Source organism: Tamandua tetradactyla, chromosome 6 (genome assembly GCF_023851605.1).
Source record: "Tamandua tetradactyla isolate mTamTet1 chromosome 6, mTamTet1.pri, whole genome shotgun sequence".
Lineage (NCBI taxonomy): Eukaryota > Metazoa > Chordata > Mammalia > Pilosa > Myrmecophagidae > Tamandua > Tamandua tetradactyla.
The window spans coordinates 23859927-23876882 of NC_135332.1; the positions used below are offsets into that span (position 1 = coordinate 23859927).

The window sequence follows — 16956 nt, forward strand, 5'->3', positions numbered from 1 at the left end:
TTGGGGTTTTGCTCACTAAATACCCCATGCTTGCTCTCAAGATGAGAGGAAAGATTGCCAAGAGCAGCGCTTTCAGAAGTCTACCATTCTGTGACCTCTGGTTTCCTGCTGCAATCAATAGAAACTGGGTCACAAACACTCCTGCAGAGCACAGACCCTTGAGAAAAAGCCTAGATTTCATGCCAACTTACATTTATTGAGTGCCTACTGTGTATCAAATGTTGCAACATGACTTAACTCATTTAATGGTGGCTTCAAAGGTCTGTACAGTACAGTAGGACGGGGTGGGGGTGGGGTGCGGCGAGTTTGGGGGCCGTAAATCCCAGCAGTGCTTTCTAGCTAGCTGAGTGAACTGAGGCAAGTCACCGCACCTCCCTAAGCCTTCATTTTCAATTTCTGGAAAATGGAAACAATAGACCCACTTCACCCTGTTTTGGGAACGAATGAGTACGTGGAAGCCGAGCTCATCATAAATGCGAGTTATTATTGTTTCTCTGGACACACAAGCCTCCCTGTAGGGCACACACAGAGACATGTTCACACTCCCACGTACACCCGGATGCAAAGAGACGTGTGCAGACGCCAGCCAGAGGCACTCGCGGCATCTCAGAGCCAGGGACCGCCGCGGAGTTTCTCGGCAGGGTCCTCGGCTTTCCTCTCTTCCTCGCAGCTCGTTATGAATGAACTCCGACCGCGAGTTTATTTTTTTATGAATGGGAGCCCGAGCCGTGAATGAAGCCGAGAGCCAGCCCCTGCATCCCGATTGGTCCCTGGGCTTGGAAACTCCGCCTCCCGAATCGGCCGGGCGAGGCTTCTGATTGGCGAGCGTGCCCGGCCCTGGGGTTTCATTCACAAAAGTCAATGAAACAAAGGGATCGGAGGTGGGGGAGTGGGGGTGGTGCCGAGGCAGAGGCAAAGGAAATGCACCAATTGGCTGCTCCCCCGGGCTCACAACTGTTTGCGACGCCCGGAAAACAAGCGGGTGCGCGGGGGTCGGGGGACCCGGGCGGTCTCACTTGGGCCCAACCCCGCGGCCCTCTCTGCGGGCCTAGGGGCATGCTGGCGACCCTCCCGCCGCTCCAGCACCGACACCCCTGCCTCAGGTGAGGCTGCGGGAGGGAAAGGAGGGAGAGCATCTGATTCCCCGCCTCGCCGACAACACACACCGCATTCTCTCTCACCCACCCGCCTCTGCGGATTCCAGGGGGAGTGGGAGGCACTGGCACTCGGGGTTGGAGGGGGCGCGGGAGTTGTGCGCGTGCGAATGGTGCGCGCTTTGCCCGCTCCTCCTCGCGCGCGCGCGCGCGCGCGCACACACACACACACACACACACACACACACACACAAACGTCTTATGTAACCGAGCTGGGGCAGAGCAGGGTTGCAGAAAGCAGCAGAAACGGGAGCCGGGTTCCCGGGAGCAGGTGGGATAGTCTTTGGCGGGAGGGGAGTGGCGGCGGCGCACCGCCCCGCGGGCGGAAACCTCCCTTTGGCCGGAGTGAGTCGGAGAAGTTTCGCCGTCGGATCCAGAACCCCTGGACTGCCCCTTCCCCGCCCCCGCCGCCCCCACTCCCCTGACCCACCCCCCGCAGCCCTCCCGGGACAGTGTGCGAACGCAGCCCCCTCCCCCACTCCCAGGTCTCGGCCCCCGCGCGGGGCCCCGGCCTTGCCGCGGGAGGGAGCGGCCGGATGGAGCGGAGGATGAAAGGCGGATACTTGGACCAGCAAGTGCCCTACACCTTCTGCAGCGTGAGCGCCGCGCCCGCCTCCACGCCCGCCCCCGCCCCGCACCCCGCCCCTGCCTGCCCCCCGACCCCCTCCCCGCGGCCCTAGCGGGGTCCGGGGCTACCGGCCTCTGGGTCACCCCGGGACCCCAGCCCCGCTCCCGGGACCGAGGGACCTCCACCCTCGAGTTTGACCGGGGTGACTCGTGGCATTCTCCCCCTTCTCCTAGAAATCGCCTGGAAATGGGAGCTTGCGCGAATCGCTGATGGTCCCGCAGGGAAAGCTCATGGACCCCGGCTCCCTGCCGCCCCCCGACTCCGAAGGTAAAAAAAAAAAAAAAAAAAAAAAAACAGTGAGACACCCCGCGACCCGCTCCCAGACGCACACACTCCCGAAGCTGATCCTGGAGCCCCAGGCGGTTTCCCAAAGGGAACTCGCCCTCCAAGGGACTCTGGTTGTTCTTCTCTACACTTCCTCCAAGGGACTCACCGGGCTCCTTGGAGCTCCTCTTTCACGCTCCCCTCCACCTCACCTTCTTCAATTCCGTTTTTCACCCCTCAGATCTCTTCCAGGATCTAAGTCACTTCCAGGAGACCTGGCTCGCTGAAGGTGAGTAGTTTTGTGACCTTTTCTATATTTGGGTGTGGGGGGCTTTCTGGCCACTTCCTCTCTCCCCTTCCCAGTCTCAAGTGGCTCCCGAAGACCCTCTCCCCCTATCCCTTGCCTCTCAGCTCTCCCAGCGCCCAGTGTGGACACTTGTATTGATATTTATTTTCTCTGCCCTGAGCCAGGCTTGTGTAACTAGGCCTGGGGATGAATCAGACCATTGTGTGGGGTATTTGCTTATTTGAATGGAACTTGGCCCCAGGCCCGTTTCCCTGGTTGAAATTTTCATTCGTAAAGTCTGTTTGGCAGCAGTTACCAGGCAGGCAGAGGTGTGTGTTGGGGTGCTGGGGTGTTGGGGGGAGGGGAGGACAGTAGGATGGGGAGAAGGAACAATTAATTTGCTGCCCATCTTCAGGAGTTGCCAACACATGAATTCTCACCCCCCTTGATTTCCCTTCTTTTCAACCCTCAGCACCGAGCAATTTACTATCTGAGCCAAAAGAACAACAAAAGTTTAAATAATTCTTTTCTGCTGCACTTTGGCAAAGAGGGCCCAGGACCTCTTCCCCAAATAGCTTGATTGCGATTGCAATTCTAATGGCAACTGCCCTCTCTCCTCCATCCCTCCTGAATACCTCCCGCCCCCAGGCAAATACCCTTTCCTGTGTGCTGGGGGTGGGGGTGGGGGGGGTGGTTAGCTCCGAGCTGGTTAGGGTGGTGTTAGTGACTGGGCCTTGTCTGGGTGGCCAAGTGTGTTTTGGGAGTCTCCTGGTTAGATTTGTTGGTTTTTTCGTGGGGCCTTAGGGTGTCATTTGTGGCGCTGCAGGTGGAGGCACAATAGTGGGTTAGAACAATATCTGAGAGGGAAGGGTTAATAGTCCCTTCTCAGGTTCCCTTTATTTCAACACTCAGAAAACCAAGAAACCAAAACAGTAGGAACCCCAACTTTGGAGGCTTTTCTTTTCCTTGGGTTCTCCCCATCCCTTCACTTCGGTATTTTTCTTTAATGGATTTTTCTTTTCTTTTTTTAAATCTCAAACCCAACTCCTCAAACCCTTTATGGATTTAGGGTAGAAGGAAAAGTCCCTTAACTATGATCTTTGGGGTAAGACTAGGTCTGTCTTGGACACTGTATTATCCAAAAAATATGTGTTGAAAGGATAAGTATTTACCATAGGGAAGTACTCGACATTTTACAGAATTAATAGCTGAACGGCTGGAAGAGATTGGGGGTATTGTGGGGCTGTTCCCCAAGTCTGCCAACCCTGCAGCCCACTCACAGTCCGGCTCACAGTCCGGGGCAGCTCTGCCCACTCTGCCCACCCTCCTGCGGGGTGCTGGAGCTAGGCTGGAGCTGAAGAGCACAGAGGTGTCAGTTTCCCTGTTCTCCCAAATACTTCTTTTCCCATCTGCCTGCTTGCAGTTTAGCTCCCCCGGCTCCTGGTGTCAGCTGAGGGTTCCTGCACTTCCTACAGTGGACAACTTGGGGTGGGGGGGGGGGGTCTGTTGCAAGTGGGGAGTGCGTTCCGCTTGGAGGCTGATGTTTTGGCAGCACCTGATCCATTTGTGCCTGGATTTGGGTTGGGATGGAGAGGAAAATGTTCTCATCTCCTCTCAACCCTGGAAGCCCCACCCATGGCTGTTAGGGTCTAGAGAGTGTACATGTGTCTGTATGTGTTGGTGTGACAGTGTGTCGTGTGTGTGTGTGTGTGTGTGTGCGCGCGCACGCACACGTGTGTGTGTGTGTGTGTGTGTGTGTGTGTGTGTGTGTGTAACACGCCACTGCCCTGGGAGCCCCTGTACATTTAAAGCCAGTGGGTGGGGAGGTGGGGGTGGGGATCGCCAAGCGGAGGAGGAGGTGGTGGTGGTGAGGGGGCTGGGATCTCCTTGGTTCCCTCTCCTTCCTTCTGAGGGAGCGGCTCAGGTCCCCAGCTGGCGATGGATGGCCAGGCCTGAGGGGGGCATGCTGAGGCCGTTCGCTCCTTCTCACTCTCTCTGCGGAGACAGATGCAGCTGCCAGGGCCCTGTCCCCCTGCACCGTCCCAGCACCACCCCAGCCTCCTCTCCTGCCTCTTCCCACCAGGTCAGTGACCCCCCCACAGCCTGGGGGAGCTTCGGGGTGGCAGGGAGGGACTAGCTCCCTTGGAATCCTGCCAGCAGTGGGGGCATGGCAGGCGGAATGGGGGCCCAGCCTCCCTCCCTCAGCTTGGTTTCTTCTAAACGCCCCGAGAAGCTGGTTCGCCCCAATTTGTAGAGAAGCCATGAGTCCTTGTGTGGGTGATGCCGTGAAGAATCTGGGGGTGCTCAGTCTGGAGCAAGCGCTGGTGTAGAGAGATGCAGATGCAATCATGGGTTCAGAGGCTGATGCCCAGTTGCTGGGGGTGAGTGTGAGTGGGGCTTCACAGAAGCAGCTCAGATGTCTTTGGGGCTCAGGTTTTTCTAGACAGAGGGAGATAAAATAAGGCTTGGAGGACGTGCCTGATTTCGGGGTAACTGAGATGCCGGAGGAAGAATCAGGCTACTGCAGGGAAACCCAGGTTCAGGCAGGCTGAGCCCAAAGATGCTTCTGCTTGTGGTAAACGATGTGCTGCTTCTGGCCCCAGGTTCCTTTCCATGCTTCTGGGGAGCCCTTGGGAACCCTCGGGGATGATGACAGTGTGGTCTATTTGGTAGCAAGGAAAATCGACTCTGAATGATGTATGTCCTTCATGTGGGGCTGGGGTTCATAACCTGGGGTCTGTGGATTCCGAGAGGCTCTGTGGATAGGCTGCAGGGGTCCTTGAGCCTCTGATGTTTGTGTAAGATTGTTGGGGGTGCAGCATGCACAAAGGCATATGCATTTTTCTAAGGAGAAAATGATCCATAGCTTTTATCAGAGATGGGTCTATGCTCCTCCAAAGAGTAGGGATCACTGCTCTCAAACCCTCAGAGGAGGACACCAATCCCCTTGCCCCTTGGCTTTCCACTTTCGTCATATTTGTGTGTCCAAAAAGAGACACTGTATGTGAAGGGTGTGCCTGGAGGATGCATTTCACCTGCGTGTTGCTGTGTTGCCGCGAGTGGAATAAAAGGAATAAGGGCGTGTGTGCATCGTGGCGTGTGTGAATCCGTGTGCCCCAGCATGTCTGTGGGGAGAGATGGGGTTAATCCCCTCCCCCAGTATTTCTTAGCTACAATGCCTCCTTCTACATCCTTCTGTCTCCTCCCCTTCCAGAAGGCTCCGAGGGACAAATGTCCCCCTCCATAGATAGAGAACTGGTTCCTTCCAGTACAGAGGCTGCCAGAGTGGAGGTGGGGGTAAGGGTGAGAGACAAGGCCGGTAGTGACACAATATTTCCCGAGAACCCCCACCCAGGGACTCCCTGAGAAGCCCCTTCCCCCGGCGACTGGCCTTTAGGAAAGGGGAGGAAGTGATGGGACATGTGTTGTGGATTAGGCTAAACCATGGTAGGCTTAGCTACTTGTCTGTTTTCACATCCCACTTCTTCTGGAGCCCAGCTTGGGAAGCCCCTGAACCCTTCTTCTTCTACTGACTCCCCCGTTTGAGGGATGTTCTCTGAAACTCTGTCTGGGCATTAGGTTGGCTTGGCACTTTTTCCACCCCCTTGTTAATCATCTTCCATCTCCTCAGGCAGATACACTCCACCTTAGTGCCAGGAGGGAATTGGGGGCAGACTCCTGGCACACTGGCTGAGCAGCCAGAACTCAGCCAAGGCAACAAATAAATAGAGTGGTGTACACTCAAGACCAAACATGGTAATTAAAAATTCTCCTGCTCTCCAGGAATGCGAGGCTGGGTGCTACTGTTCCTATTTCTATCCTTGTTGACAGTCTCTGGGTGACTGAGGGCCCTGTCCTGCCCCTTTGGGATATGGCCAGTGTTTTGGGGAAGAACCAGGGCTCACAGTACAGCGCTGTTTTGCCTCAGCTGTTTGCTCCTTGGCTCTCGGAAGAAAATGGTGCCACCTCTTTTGGGGTGTGATCTGTGTGCTGGGGGTGGCCTCCTCTAGGGACTTTGTGGTGGGGGTAGGGGTGTCTTGTCAAGCCTCCAGGCCTAAGGTGGGAAGAGACATAAGATGACCTCTGGGACTCTTTGCTCTTGGTTTGGGGTGTCATGTGAACTGGCCAGTGACGCCAGCAGGAGCTACCCCCAGCCCATTACCTCAGTGGAAACTGGCAGTTAATGAGGCCCCAGGAGGGGGCCTAGAGTGCGTCAGCCTCCCCCAAGTTCTGAGCCTCCTCTGCCCTTGGGACCCTCCTTGCCTAGGTAGCAGGGAGGGAAGTTCTGATCGTCCAACTTCCATCACCCCCATCCCTGCAACCTTTGGGGGTTGTCACCTGCTTGACAAGCCAGGGGCCACAGCAGGGATAAGTTTGAGCCTTGCATCCTTCTCTCTACTACTCTCTCCTAAATCTCTGCTACTGTTTCCTAAATGTGCCTATCGTTCAGGGCCACCAGCTCTTATTAAAAATGCACATGCCTGGGGCCCACCCTGGGCCTATGGAATGAGAGTCTCCAGGGAGGGATCTGAGAATCTGTATTTTAAACAATGCCCAAATGATTCTTTAATCAGACCAGCTTGGGAATTGCTGCCTTTGTGCCACAAGTTGGGCTCCTGAAAAGATGTCTGCTGGCTGTGTGGTTTTTTGTTAGTTTTTGTTGTGAGGGCTTCAGCCCTGTTCATTTGGTAGATCATTTTAGAATTGTTTTCTGCTGATATTTTGTGGGTTCTTCTTTAGAACCCACAATCAGATGGATCCTGATTCTTAAACCCCTTCACCCCAATTGCTCTGACAAGAAGTCAACTTCTATAAACCTAAATTTAAAAGCAATTGATATTTAAAGCAAGTTGTGAAGAATCCTCCCACCAAGCACTTATCACAGCCTGAAAGATGTGTCATAAGGAGGGATGCTTTCCCCAGAGAGGACTTGCCTCTAATTTTTCCTGGTGCATGGGAAGGGGGACCCTCAGGATGAGGGCAGGGTTGTGTTGGTGAAGATCTCTTCCGTCCTTGCTTGCAGGCCTGCAGTGCTGGCTGCCATCGGCCTGAGAACAAGGCTGGCATGTTTATGCTTATCATTGTGGGTTTACTCACAGTCAACAAGTAATGCATGCAATGTCCACTCCAAGCCAGACCCTGTTCTGGGGGCTGGGAATTCAGAGAGCAACAAAATAGGTCAAACCCTTGCCCTCGAGGAGCTTACTTTCTTGTGAGGGAAATCGACAATAAACACATAAAAATAAATTTAACAAGTTCAGGTGGAGATACAGGCTATGGAAAAAATAAACTAGTGACATGATAGAAAGCCAGGAGGGAACAGTTTGGTTTGGGAGGTCAGAGGGGGGCCTCTGAGGAAATGATGAGTGAGCTAAGACCTCCATGGCCAGAAAAAAACAGACAGGCAGCAGTCTAGGGAAGATGGGACAGCAGAGGGAACAAGCTCCACATGTCTGAGGAGTAGAAAGGATACCAAGGGTGCTGGAGAGGTAAGGAGGCAGGGGAGGAGGTCAGAGAGGTAAGCAGGCCAGATCATGTGAGGCCTCGGAGACCAGGCGAAAGAATTTGGATTTCATTCTAGATGCAGCCAGTGGCCATTGGAAGGCTTTAAGGGAGAGACATGACTTGATTTCTGTTTTAAAGAACTCACTCTGAGAGCTATATGGAGAACAGACTGTAGGAGGTGAGGTAGAAATGGGGAGTTATGATAAGAAGCTGTGGCTGAAATCCAAGTCTGGTGGCTTGGCCTAGGGTGGAAGCAGTAGAGTTGGGGTGCGTATTTATATAGGCTGGGGGGTGTGGAGGTATTCTCCAGCCAGCTACTCATCCTCCTTATCCTCACCAGCCATTCTGAACTCTCTGGTCATTTTACCCATCAGTTCCCCCATTGTTGAATCTAAAAGCAATCTCCTGGGAATGAAGGCCCACTCTTCTTGGGTTATAAGTTCTGTTGCCTCACCAGGGCCACTCTCATCCTGGAGTATCATCAGGAAAGTTCTTGGTGTCTACCCTTCCCCTCCCTGCTGCAATCTACTCTTGAGAGAGGGGCAAAAGTGGACAGGGCCACTGGGTTCAGGGGAGATACTCAGCTAGATATCCACCTGAGAAGCCTACCTCTTGGAAGTCCAGGTTTAAGAATCAGAAATCAGAATTAGGATGCCTGGGTTCAAGGCCATGGTTGAGCTGATGTTCTCTTTCAGTCTTCCTGCCTAATCTGCAAACCCAACTCCACTCACCCTGGTACCCTGGGAGTGCTCGTGAGAACTCTAAACTTGGGTAGCCCTCCCCTCCCCTCAGGGATGAAGCATCCTGACCTTCAGGGCTCCCCAGTTCCCGTCCTCCTCCTCTCCTATTGTCCTCTTCTTTTCATCTCTCTGGAGCCTCACTCTTTCCTCCCTTCCATTTCCTCCAGGCTCTGGCACTCCAGCGCATCTCAAAATCACTTGGGTAGATTGTTTAAGAATCCTGGGCCAGGCCCTTGTGATTCTAAGTCCATAAACTCTCAGTCCTTGTAACTCCTGCCCATCCAAGATGTGATTCTGCTGTGAGCTGAGGGAGCTTGTAAGCTCTGAGGGGCGGGGCTGTCTACTCCAGAAAAATGGAGGGAATAAAGACAAAGCATCTAGGTGAAGACCCTGGAATCTGCTCAGACAGGTTCTGGGAACATGCAAGCTCTGTGTGCCTTTCCTCCAGGGTCTTAGTGAGGCCTAGAAATGGAGGGAATTAGAACCTGGGATTGCCTGGGGTAGGACCTAGTTGCTATTGTCAGGTGGAGACTGTTGTCCCTTCTGGGTTTGTGCTAATCTGCAGAGCTGCAATAATGGTGTCCCCAGAGGCTGCCATCCAGGGCCCCCACCCCAGACTCACCTCTGACCTCTCTCTGCAGCTCAGGTACCAGACAGTGATGAGCAGTTTGTTCCTGATTTCCATTCAGAAAACTGTGAGTAGAGGGCCCTGGATAGAGGGAATGTGGGGGGTGGGGGGTAGGAAATGAGTCATAGGATAGAGAACCACAAGAGGTCAACTTGTTCCCTCTTAAAGAAAAGGGTGAAGGGCAGGGCTCCCTACTCTTGAGTTTGAACTCAAAGACCAAGGTAGTAACTGGCAGATGAAGATCTTGGTTCAAATCTGGGGTTGCCTGTCCTCAGGAATTTGGAGCAGACACTTCTTCCCTCTGACCCTCCATTTCCTTATCTTAAATGAGGGACTTGGACCAGTTCAGCAGGGTCCAGTTCCAGTGTTCTAAGCTGCTTTCATGATTTTGGACACTGAGAGACATTTGGCAATGTCCATAGATATTTTTGGTTGTCATAACTCAGGGCAGAGGTTCTATTGGCATCTAGTGGGTAGAATCCAGAGATGCTGCTAAAATCATCCTATAATGCTCAGGACAGCCCTCCAAAACAAAAAAAGCACCTGGTCCAAATGTCAATACTGCCACTGTTGAGAAATCGGCTTTAATGAAAGATACTTTGCCCACGATTGTCTTTACCAATGAAATAAAACTGGGCACAAATACTCAAAAACCACAGATAACAGGACAGTCGATATCAAGGCATTTGAGTTGGCTGCAGCAAGAAAGAATCTTACCCACACTCTGCCAGCTTGGAATCAACTCTTTGCCACTCAGCCTGATGGCTGAAGTCTGAGGACCCAGCAGGGGCCACAGGAAAGGCTAATGTTCTTCACAAATAATTAGGAGCATGTGTATCATGCTATTCAGCTGACATTCAAGTGGGCTAATATCCAACCTTAACCAGAAGAAAGATTCTTTATAGCCCCAAATACGGAAACATTTCCCTCCCTTGGAATTTTCCAGGGCATGAAGGAAAACCCACAGGCCTTAGATTGGAGGTGCTCAGTCCTACGAAGGTGTTTTCTTTTCTGGGGTTTGGGGTTGTATTATGTGTTGAACTTTAGTCTCTTTGGTTAATATTGTTCATCGGCCTGATGTATAAAACTAGAGTGGATGTAAAAAGCCAAACTGTTCTCAAAGTATCTGACTACAGACTTCAGAAAACAGACCCAGAGAGGGGACAAGGCATACCAGCCACCCAGATGGCCTTCAAAGAGCAAAAGGTGTCGGGAGTCCTGCCTGCCTCTTCCATGACCCTCTCTCTCTGGCCTTGTCCTGCCACACCCTCCCCGCCCCCCACCTCCCCACAGTAGCTTTCCACAGCCCCACCACCAGGATCAAGAAGGAGCCCCAGAGTCCCCGCACAGACCCGGCCCTGTCCTGCAGCAGGAAGCCACCACTCCCCTACCATCATGGCGAGCAGTGCCTTTATTCCAGGTGAGCCCCAGTCCAGCCCTGGTGAGTGGGCTGAGGGTGTCAGGAAGAGGGAGGCACTGTAACTGGCTGGGGACAGGAGGCACAGAGGCACCCATGGGCGGCAGCAGCAATGAAATGCAAGTTAGACGACAGAGAGGATTCCCCAGCCCCTGTGAGAGGGTGCCGTGCCGCTAAGGAGTTCCTCTGAGCAGTCAGGGTAGCCGGCACAGCATGGGGACCGAGGGATATGGGTTAAGACCAGGACAGAATCCGTCTCCATCGGAGGCCTGCTGTCCTACCCCATGTTGCTCTAGACTGGAGAGAGATATTCTTTAGGATAAGATCCAGTTTCAGGACTAACTCATTTTGGAATGGGGTGCTCGGCTCAAGCCCTCCATTCCCAGCCCCCTCTATGCTTTCTTCCCTCATAATCCCTGTGACCTCACTTCCCCAGGGGATGGAGTGTTCAAAGTTGCTCACCTGGCTTCTCTGCCCCCTCGTCCTTTGTCATCCCCCCCTCACCCCCGACTCCAGTGCCTATGACCCCCCCAGACAAATCGCCATCAAGTCCCCTGCCCCTGGTGGCCCCGGCCAATCACCCCTGCAGCCTTTTCCCCGGGCAGAACAACGGAGTTTCCTGAGATCCTCTGGTACCTCCCAGCCCCATCCTGGCCATGGGTACCTGGGGGAGCACAGGTAAGGAGACAGGGAGACCCACCACACCTGTGGGCCCAGGAGTTTCCCCACTTGGTCCTCAGTCCCTGAGTGCTCTCCACCTGCCCACACCACAGAGACCTGGAGAGGGGGGAGGGAGGTGGGAAGGCTTACTACCCCCCCCCACCACTCCAGAGCTCATTCTGCAAGCTCTGTGAACAACAGGCAAGAGGAGGGGTTAATTTAACATTCTTTTCTCTTCCCTCTCCATCTAACCACCTCCAGCTCCATCTTCCAGCAGCCCCCGGATATATGCCACTCCTTCACATCCTCTCAGGGAGGGGGCCGGGAAGCCCTCCCAGTCCCCTACCAACACCAGCTGTCGGAGCCCTGCCTGCCCTACCCCCAGCAGAGCTTCAAGCAGGAATACCACGACCCCCTGTATGAGCAGGCGGGCCAGCCTGCCGTGGGCCAAGGTGGGGTCAGTGGGCACAGGTACCCAGGGTCAGGGGTGGTGATCAAACAGGAGCAGACAGACTTCGCCTATGACTCAGGTAAGAGACTGCTGGGGAGGGGGCAGAGGTGGTTTTGAGGGATTACGGGGGGTGGGGGGTTGGGGGTGTATGTGAGCCAGTGAACAGTTCAGTTAAACCCAGACTATTTCCCCACAGATTTTTACCTTTACATCCTTTTACCAGTTCATTCAGCCAACGTACCAACCCATTCACTCACTTTTTTCCCCCAGTAGGTTCAAAAGAATGATCATTTTCCAATCAGCAAACTTTTATTCAGATAAAAATAAAAAAGATAATTGGGGTGTAGATCTTTGCCTGCAGGTAGCTTATGACTCGAAGGAAAGTTAAGGCAGTTATTTTCTTTAACAGGTGTTTACTGACTAAGAGCAAAGTATTGCGCCAGGAGCCTGGGTGTGCAGGAGTTGGAGGCTACAGGGATGAGTGGGATGTGTCATTGGTCTCTGTCCCCACAGAAGCTTAAAGAGAAACACGAACATGAAACTAACTAGCCAGGCTTAAAGTTCCCAGTAGGAACGCAGGGTTAATATGTGGTTTCCACATCCTGTCCCAGCCTCCCTATTGATGATGCCCCACCTCCTGGCCAGAGCTAGGTACCGGATGTCAGGCTGGATGGACAGACTGCTTTAAATTCTGGTTGCACCTGGGTGTTGACAGGAGGGAGAAGCACTCAGATGTGCTCCTCTGTAGCTGGAGTTCAAAGCCCCAAGAGCAGAAGGCATTCACATTTAGGAGGGGCTCCTAAACTCCTGTCTTCTTTCCTCCTGGCTTTTTTTCTTTTACAGTGTTACCAGCCCCAAACCTGAACTTATCTGCAAGCCTGCCTTAGAAAAAGTAATTTCAGAGATTACAGTTAGCTCAGAGTTGGCTAGATCTTTACACTCTCCCTTCTCCTGGCACCCATATGCTTTCAGGGGAGGGGGAGGGGGAGGGGGTGTACCATAAAGCCCAGGGCTGCCCCAACAAGAGCCGGAAGCGTACTCCTCTCTTCAAACCTAGGGCATAAGTCTGAACCACGCTTGGCAGTGCGATGGAGGGAGGGGGTGGGAGACGTTCTTGCCACTGACCTTCAAAGGCTGTAGACCGGAGGGGATCGTGTTACATGCCCTTGAACTCCTGTTCCTCTCCCCTTGGCTTCCTCTGAATGGAGTCAGGAATTCCATTCACAAAATGGAGGCATGAATGAGCCCACCCTCCGGCCTCCTCCATGGAGGTGTCGGGTTTCACCATCTCATTCATAGGTGGGAATGGAGGAGGGAGGGCAAGAAGGGGTTGGAGCATTAGTGGGTGGCTTCTCACAACCGACTCTGAGGCGGAGTGGGAATCCTATGGAATGGAATAGGCTATCAGACCTGGAAAACACAGCCCAATGCCCATGCTGGGAACCTGACCTGCTGGCCGGACATCTGCCCATTCCGAGGGAGTCTTAGGCACGGACACCAAACCCTTTCACCGGAGGTTCATCCCTCCCCCCTCCCTCCAAACTCACAGGAAACAGCTGCTCCCTGGAATCTTGGGGCTTGTAGAACAGTTTGCCCAGCCCCAGCTGCTGCCATCCACGTCTCTGCCCAAAACTTCAAGTTGAGGGGTTCAAATCTCACACTCCCTATGGGTGAACTTCCCCTGGGATTTGATGGTGGGCAGTCAGCGGGGAAAAGAACAGTAATGGGAATGCAGGCAGAACAGAACTTTGTGAATATGAGGGGGGCATCCCCCCCCAGCCTGCTGCCCCAGCCATTTAAACCATCACCCTTTCCCTTTCTTTCCCCGTAGATGTCCCTGGGTGTGCCTCAATGTACCTTCACACAGAGGGTTTCTCTGGGCCCTCTCCAGCTCCACGTGATGGGGCCATGGGTAAGGCAGCCACCACCTTCTCCTGCCAAGCCCTTCAAATTGGAGAACGGGGCCCCATTGTCAGGGAGGGTATTCCTGGCCAGTTGTCCCCCTGTACTCCCTAGGGGCTCAGATCAGTGAATCACCTGATCTGAGTGACCCCTGACTTCCTCCACAAGGCTATGGCTATGAAAAATCTCTGCGACCATTTCCAGATGACGTCTGCGTCGTGCCTGAGAAATTTGAAGGTCAGAGAGGTGTTCTCTGTTCACGTATGGGTCAGGGTCTTATTCGTGCCCTCTACGTCGTTCTCCACCCCCACCCCCCTGCCATAACATTACATTTCACTGTTAGGAGAGGGAGGGACCCATAGGAAAGCACCTTTAGGAACCCCTGAGGAGAGGGGAAGGAATTGTTTGGGGACCAGAAAGAGCAACCCTCACACTTCCTATTTCTTGTGTTTCCAGGAGACATCAAGCAGGAAGGGGCTGGAGCATTCCGAGAGGGGCCACCTTACCAACGCCGGGGGGCCTTGCAGCTATGGCAGTTTCTGGTGGCCTTGCTGGATGATCCAACAAATGCCCACTTCATTGCCTGGACTGGCCGGGGGATGGAGTTCAAACTAATTGAGCCTGAGGAGGTGGGCCTCTCAGATATGCCTGCTGACAGCTTTGGGATCTGGAGATAAGATAACCTGGGAGCGGGTGCGTGGGTAGGTCAGTGGTAGAATTCTCACCTGCCAGGCCCATGCATCACCACCACCACCACTCTCCCAAAAAAAGAGTGAACTTACCATCATACTTGCCTTACCTAACCTGAATTCTTTCTGACCCTGGGACTGTGGGCTGGTACTTTGCTGCAGGTCTAGCTTAACATTTTGCACCAAGAATCGAATCTCGGGTTCTTTTTCTGAACTGCTCCCGATTTTCCCTCTGCTGAGCTTATTATCTCCTGCTAAAAACACCATTTCTTCTGTCTTCAGGTTGCCAGGCTCTGGGGCATCCAGAAGAACAGGCCCGCCATGAATTATGACAAGCTGAGCCGCTCACTCCGATATTATTATGAAAAAGGCATCATGCAGAAGGTCAGGGTCCAAGGGTCCAGGACAAGAGGGTGGGAAACAGCAGTTGTGGGAAGATGATGGTATGGGGTAGGGTAGAGGGGTAGGAGAAAGTTCCTCAGCAGGTTTATAAGAGATGATAATGAACCATTCATAGGGGATGAGAAATTATGAACAGTTCCAAGGTTCCCCTCTCCCAAAAAGTGCTGAACAGTAAATGAAAGAACCAAAAACGAGGAGATTAAGATTTGAGTTGAACCACAACTCCCCGCTGTGAAGGGTGTCCCCTTCTTAACAGAACTACTAGGGGGGAGAAATGTGCCCCACATCTGCTTGGACTGGGGGAAGGGCTAATCCCACCCCATCTTCTCCTAGGTGGCTGGTGAGCGCTATGTGTACAAGTTTGTGTGTGAGCCTGAGGCCCTATTCTCTCTGGCCTTTCCGGACAATCAGCGACCAGCTCTCAAGGCAGAGTTTGACCGGCCGGTCAGTGAGGAGGACACAGTCCCTTTGTCCCACCTGGATGAGAGCCCTGTCTACCTCCCAGAGCTGGCTGGCCCTGCCCAGCCCTTCGGCCCCAAGGGTGGCTACTCCTACTAGCCCCCAACAGCCACTCCCCTGCCACGGGGGGTGCTGCCCTGTGTACATAGAGATGAATGTGGTGTTAGGAGGCTTCTGGGGCAGATCCCCAAAAGTCCATCAGTCGTCTGGCCCAGACTCTCGGCTACTCACCAGAGTCAACAGAAGGGAAAAGTGTGGAGAAATGGCAAGTCTAAAGGTGGGAACACTCCTGGTGGTTTTACCTCTATATTGGAGGAGCCCAGCTCAGCCTCATCATGGGTCTGTTTAGAGGCCAGAGCCCTGCTCCTGCTCCCTTTCTCCCACCACAGAACAAGAGCTCATTCTATTCTGGGGGACTGAAGAGTTTCTCCACTATATCTTGGGGTATGGGGGAAGGTGTGTGGAGCTCCCCAGATCTCCCTGTGGGGAAACAAGCCTGGACCCTGTACTCCCCCTAAGCCCCACCTTGGCTTTCTTCCCCTGGAGCCAGTAAGCGGCTTTGAGAACCAAGTGGAGGCACTGGCCACCCAAAGTGCCAACTGTGGCCCTGGAGGGTTCAGGGCCCCGGCTGTCAGTTCTTGGTGCTGTGTTCCCAGAGGCAGGGGGAGGCTGGAGAGGAACCTGGAGGGTAGGGGTGAATGGGATTAGAACTGCATGGAGGCAGGGAGGGGTGGGGCTCCAATGAGAACTTTGCCTCTCCTCAGCCTTTTCCTGGGCATAGGCCTGGGGTTCAACCTCCACCTCCACAACTATCAGACCCTAATAAAGGCCCCTGCTTCTCCTGTTAATTTTCATCTATCATTTCTGCTGCCATGGAAGAGGGACCTGGAGGAAGACTCCACCTGGGGCAGATGCCCGGAGTTTGAGACCTGCCCTGAAACTCCTGGATGGCTTTGGAAAAAGGCAGTTCACCTCTGACTTTGTCTTCCCTCTGAAAAACGGGCCCAGTGATCCCTGCTCTTCCCCCTCCTAGAATTAGTGTGAGGACCCAGAAACAACAGACAATGAGTATGTGTGATGCTGGGCCCTGTGGTAGCCTCGGTACCGGGGGAAGAGGGGCAGGTGGGGGTGGCTGAGCCACAAGGCACACGTGAATGGGCTCCCACAACAGGGCTCCCCCAGGGAGGATCTTGGCCTGAGATTTCTGTGATCAGGGTTGCTCCCAACTATGATACCTATGTACACCCCAACTGTGTGCCCCCTTCCTGGCCCAGCTCCAGGTTGCTATTTTTGCTTATGTGGGGGACAACTGCTGGTATGGAAAGGATTTTTTTTTTAATGGATTTGGACTAGAATGAGCTAAAGGAAAAAGGCAGGGAAAGACTAGAGCAAGCCCTGGGTTTTGACCAGTGAAGGAAAAGGAGACCATCTTCAGGGAAAGGATGAGTGGAAAATAGTATAGTTTCTCCTTGTCCAAGCGTGGGAGAGACCAGAGGCCTGTGGCTGAACTTTCTTGAGTATGGGTGGGAAAGGGCAGGGCTAGGAGAGTAGTGATACCTGGAGAGGGAGTCTGAACAGATATGAGAGCAGGAGAGCTGAGAAGATGGGAGGGCAGAATAAGCGGTTCAAGACACAGCCCCTCTGTAAACAGCTTCCCAAGAAGCAAACTTAGGTAAAAAGAGACTAGGTCAGCCCGCCTCTTGTTAAGGCCAGAACCATGGGACAGCTCTGCCAACTCATGTGAAGGATGTCTCAAGGGCTCTCCACAAAT

The 16956-nt window shown here is 53.5% G+C and overlaps 1 protein-coding gene across 2 annotated transcripts; it reads left to right on the top strand.

Moving 5' to 3' along the window:
• The first annotated feature begins 1374 nt into the window (after positions 1-1374).
• Positions 1375-16033, top strand: ETV4 (ETS variant transcription factor 4). Of its 2 annotated transcripts, none has more exons than XM_077164248.1 (13): positions 1375-1425; positions 1640-1750; positions 1956-2049; positions 2288-2335; positions 9219-9272; positions 10499-10625; positions 11139-11300; positions 11544-11812; positions 13565-13645; positions 13804-13872; positions 14092-14264; positions 14607-14708; positions 15060-16033. In XM_077164248.1, exons 2-13 carry the CDS (start codon positions 1691-1693, stop codon positions 15282-15284), a joined length of 1464 nt encoding a protein of 487 aa, XP_077020363.1. In that variant the 5' UTR covers positions 1375-1425; positions 1640-1690; the 3' UTR covers positions 15285-16033. The 2 variants fall into 2 exon arrangements, with proteins under 2 accessions (XP_077020363.1, XP_077020364.1); XM_077164249.1 differs by having other exon boundaries at positions 10502-10625.
• Positions 16034-16956: the final 923 nt, after the last annotated feature.